The 5,269-nt window shown below is 42.1% G+C and overlaps 1 protein-coding gene across 2 annotated transcripts; it reads left to right on the top strand.

Annotated features, from left to right (window-relative positions):
- Positions 1-230: 230 nt before the first annotated feature.
- CAPZA3 (capping actin protein of muscle Z-line subunit alpha 3) lies at positions 231-4,861 on the top strand. Of its 2 annotated transcripts, none has more exons than XM_053405974.1 (2): positions 231-286; positions 3,904-4,861. In XM_053405974.1, the coding sequence occupies exons 1-2, from the start codon at positions 260-262 to the stop codon at positions 4,756-4,758; spliced, it is 882 nt and encodes a 293-aa protein (XP_053261949.1). In that variant the 5' UTR covers positions 231-259; the 3' UTR covers positions 4,759-4,861. The 2 variants fall into 2 exon arrangements, with proteins under 2 accessions (XP_053261949.1, XP_053261950.1); XM_053405975.1 differs by having other exon boundaries at positions 242-428.
- The last annotated feature ends 408 nt before the right edge of the window (positions 4,862-5,269 follow it).

Consider the following 5,269-nt stretch of genomic DNA (forward strand, 5'->3'; position numbering starts at 1 on the left):
GCAAACTTGGCCCTCCATATGTTTTGGGACTACAACTCCCATCATCCCTAGCTAACAGGACCAGTGGTCAGGGATGATGGGAGTTGTAGTCCCGAAACATCTGGAAGGCCAAGTTTGCCTATGCCTGGTTAAAGTGATATAAAAAACAGTGCTGTAGACTATGTAAACTAGCTGCTTCCCCCTGTGACCTCTGTGTTGCTGACATCACAATAGAGGTGGCCAAATTTTGACTTTCGGGGCAGGATCAGGTGATAGTTGCATGGAAGACCCAGACCAGGACAAAAACGTAACGCTTGTGAACTCCACCTTCTCCCAGAATTTAGTCTGTTACCTGACCACAATTGTCAGTATGGTACTAATATTACTCCCAATCTTTGGATACAGGGGGCAGGTGGAAAATAAGACTATGGTCCAAAAGTCAACCACTGGTCAGTTTCCAGGGCTGGTTTTTTCATTTGCTGAACTGCTTGGATTCTTTTGAGAAATGTTGGGTTAAGCAGAACCAAGTGAGACATGCAAAGTGCAGTGCTCCTGTTCAGTATTCCAGCCAGCCATGACTTCTTTTGGGGTATTCCATTTCCTTCCCTACCTGCTGCAGTTTCCATTTCTCTTTTTCAACCAAGAGTCAGCCTTCTGTGGCGACTGAATATAGTCGATCCTTTTTGTTTGTTTTGCTGTTTTAGGGATATTTCCCCCTAAATATATATTTTCCCCACATCTGAAAAACTTGGGATTCCCCTAAAGATGCTGATACCTCCCTGTTGTTCTTCAGTAACCTCTTTTTAGTTACATACCTGTCATAAGTTAGCACCCAAGTTTGCTGTTCATTATTTATTATTATTATTTATTAGATTTATACAGTGGTACCTCGGGTTAAGTACTTAATTCATTCCGGAGGTCCGTTCTTAACCTGAAACTGTTCTTAACCTGAAGCACCACTTTAGCTAATGGGGCCTTCTGCTGCTGCTGTGCCGCCGGAGCACAATTTCTGTTCTCATCCTGAAGCAAAGTTCTTAACCCGAGGTACTATTTCTGGGTTAGCGAAGTCTGTAACCTGAAGCGTATGTAACCTGAAGCGTATGTAACCCAAGGTACCACTGTATACCACCTTTTCCTCCAAGGGGCTCAGGGTGGTGTACATGGTTTAGATGTACTTCACAACAAAAGTACATACTCTGGGCATCTTAACAATTAAGGTATAATCTCTGTTAAATGATCCTGAGCATGTAGGTAAATTTAAAACACATTGGGGAACGCTTGTTTAATAGTTGTTCGCTGAGCAAACTTCTTTTGAACTTGAGTGCTGCAGAGCACCATTATAGGAACAGCCTGGGGCAGATACCTCTGAACGGTTTGTTAATCCAATTTCTATATAAAAGGGAGTACTTTTGTAAGAGGTAACAAACTTTGACCAGTTTCCGGCCCAATCCTATGCTCCAGGAGTGTGAAACCTGTGGCCCTTCAGGTGCTACTGGACTGCAACTCCCATCATCCCTGACAAATGTCTATGTTGGCTTGGACTGATGGAGTTGGAATCCAAAAACATTTGAAGGCCACAGGTTCCACCTATACATGTTTATGCAGGAAAAGAAGTTCCACAGAGTTCAATATTAAGTGTACATAGCATTGTGATCTATAGTGTCCACTCTGAATTCAGATGGTCAGGAGATCTGGATAACCTACATTCAGCCACTGTAGTTAGAATTTCACTGTCAAGTTGAATGATCTGTCAAATTATGCTTCACGGCACTGTACAACAGTGAAAACTGCATAAGCAATATGTTACAGTAGAACAGCCTAAAACATTTTAAGGATCTAGCGCAATAGGCCATAATATCAATGGCATAGCAGCAACACTACTGCTATCAGATAGGATGGTGTCACTACACTGTGATTGCATGCATCTCTTTCCTGAACCCTAACACATCACAGAACCGGGAAAATCCAGGGCTTGTCCACAGGAGAGCTTTCTTTAGCTGTTGATCCACTTCCCTTCCATTTGAATTAGACAGGATTAGTCCAAAATCACATGCATTTGAATTTGCATATGAGGAGCAACCAGTGCCGGATTTACATATAAGCTAAACAAGCTATAGCTTAGGGCCCCACTCTCTTGAGCCCCCCCCCAAAATGAAAAAAATGGATATACATTTCCAAAATATAAGATAAAGCCTACATACAGCAACAGTGTTTTGTGTTGTGTAGGCTCCTATGATGTAAGAAATGGGCCCCGCCTGCTACCCGGCTCCCTAAAATATCACTGGTTTGCTCATTTCTAACAGTGACAATTTGTTGTTGACAATGGACAACTGGACCTATAAAGAGCCCCATTACCTTCAGTAGCTTAGGGCCTCACCAAACCCAATTCCGGCCCTAGGAGCAACTTTGGTTTTTCCTGTTCATACCAGTAGGCATTTCCTTTTGTGTTGGTCCCTGATGGGACATGCCCACAAATAACTGCACACACACCTTGGGAGAGAGAACAACCCTCTCAGGAAGTGTACAAAAGCACACAGTCATACAATTGTAAATTTCCACCACTCATTTTTGCAGCTTTCTGGTTTTGTGCAAATATGAGATAATTTTAAAAATCTATTCAAGCTTTACTAGGGTGTGCACTGAGCCCAACTGTATAAGAATTGAAAGCCACTGTCAATTCTCAGCATGCACTTTTCAGATAGCTGTGCAATATCTAGTGCAGAAATTTGTTATGTGGTTTGCTTGTGTAGTTTTCTAGTTTTGTGCAAATGTGAGGGATCAAAACAAATATATTCAGGAGCACACTGAAAACCGTTATGAGCACAGGCTGAAAAGAAAAGAGAGCACTAAGGAAGTAGCAGACATGGAAAAGGGATTAGCAGAAAGTGATCATTGATCCACGCACCCCAAAACACCTAAAACAAATAATCTGCAACCATGAGTGGAGCATCTTGGAACCTAATTCCCCCCAAATTATTGGATTATACCCGTATGCAGTAAACCCAATTTTACAAAGGGAAAGCATAAAATCTCTGGTGTGGGCAAGTCCCCAGATTGTAATTGCTGATAAGCCCATATATATATGACAGGCCAAAGATGAGATGGAGTAGAATGAAATGGCTCACTTAAGACAGAACATTAATGCCACTGAAGCACCAAAGAGACAGCAGCATTGGGCCCAGTAACTTGTAGTTAGTAGACTGTTGGGATGTGATTGCAATTGACATCAGACATAGTAGACTGGAACTGCCTCACCTTACTTGAGTAAGATATCCTTAGGAACAGGGTGGCAAGTTCAAAAATCCTATTCAGTCTTGTAGCCAAATATTCTCCAATGTGAGTAGAAAGCAATTACTGTTTAATATATTCAATGGTTTGTATGTTTTATTAATAGTATATCTATGTATGTATATCTATTAGTTATTTCATTACTTTTTAATACTTTAGCAGTAGATTCCAGACTTCTAGATCAGGCATAGGCAAAGTCGGCCCTCCAGATGTTTTGGGACTACAACTCCCATCATCCCTAGCTAACAGGACCAGGGATCAGGGATGAAGGGAATTGTAGTCCCAAAACATCTGGAGGGCCAACTTTGCCTATGCCTGTTCTAGATCTTTTCATTTTCATAGTTGTTGTGTTCAGAACAAATTGCTCTGATTTTCACAGCGACTATTTTAGGCTGAAAATTCTGTATTAAACCAAAGCCCTCAGCTGGTTCTAGTTTGTGTTTAGATAAAGCTTTGAAGATGAAGATTAGAAAAAGCTCAGGAGCACAAATGTTTGGTACTATTTTGCCAATGATATTAAGCCAACATTTTAGTGCTTTCTTTTTTTTCCCGAAGAGCAAACAATATTTTTCTTTAGACATTTAAAAGAGCTGGTGTTTATTCTCCCCTCCCTCTCCTCTCATTTCGATTGCATAGGTAGCTTTATCACTCCAAAGGCAAACCGGGATGTCTAATGAATGTGAATTATCTGAGGAGGAGAAAACAAATGTCATCTGCAGCTTGCTTCAACAGGCTCCCCCAGGCGAATACAGGAATGTTTTTGAAGACCTCCACATTCTGGCTCATGACGATCATCTCATGAGGTACAAGGCTGCTCAGGTGTGTGCCAATCACACCAGGAAAAACTTCACAGCTGTGCGTGTAAAAGGGGAGAATGCTCTCGTGACTCGCTACAACGATCTTGGAGGAAACCGCTTCTTTGATCCACAGATCAAACTTTCCTTCAGGTTTGATCACCTGACCAAAAGAGTTGATAAAGTTTTGTTTTATCACAGCGTCAGGAAAGACCGTGCAGAGTTATGGAGGGAAACACTCAACATCATTCTGGAGTCCTACATGAGGAGACACTTCCTTTCAGGAGACTGCCGTGTCTACAAAAAAATGATCAGGAGCAACCCCTTCTTTGTGGTCTGCCTTGAAGCCCATCGGCACGACGATATCTGCAATGCCGTTTGGAAATCTGAGTGGACTATCGCTTTCGCACCACCAACAGTACAGGTCGCAGGGAAAATTGATCTGCAGGCGCACTATTTCAAAAAAGCTAACCTCCACTGGACAGCAAGCAAAGATGTTAGAGAGTCCATATACATAACTGGCCGTGTCCAGTTTGCTATAGAGTTTGTGAAATTAGTTGAAGCCGAAGAGAGCAAATTCCAGACTGATTTGGTGGAAAGGCTCCAGAAGTTGTCGGATAAAATATGGAGAGCACTGCGCAGACCGCTCCCAGTCACTCGTACTGTCATCAACTGGGATAAACTGCTGACTAGTTAGAGGAGAGAGGTGAAGGCATCCTGAAGTGATGTCCCATTATGCTTGCCGAAGTGTCTTGTGTGAATGAAATATTGGCCAAATAAAACAACAATCGCTGAGTACATTCACATTGATTCCCTTGATTTATTGCCTGATAGTTCATGGGAATGCAGAGTCCTTTGGCAGAATGAATAGTACGCAGGTCAGTCATGTCTCGCCAGGAGTTATTTCATTTCATTCCTCATGTGCTGGGCAAAATACCAGCATCCGCTGCAAAATAAGGTTTTGTCCTTTATTATGAAAAGGAAGATGAAGAGTGGAACGACGAAACAGAGAGAAATCCTCTACTGCATATGTACGTCTCAAAATATTATTTCTCTTTAAACAACCAACCGTTTGCGAGCCTCAGCTGGTTCTTTGGAGAAAACTAGGGAGCTAGATTCGATTCTTGCTCCCATATTTCTGAATACACTTGGATAGTTGGTCATCCTAAGAACATCCCCCTTTCTCCTTTTCCATATGATGTAGAGCG

This window comes from Podarcis raffonei, chromosome 10 (genome assembly GCF_027172205.1).
Source record: "Podarcis raffonei isolate rPodRaf1 chromosome 10, rPodRaf1.pri, whole genome shotgun sequence".
NCBI lineage: Eukaryota > Metazoa > Chordata > Lepidosauria > Squamata > Lacertidae > Podarcis > Podarcis raffonei.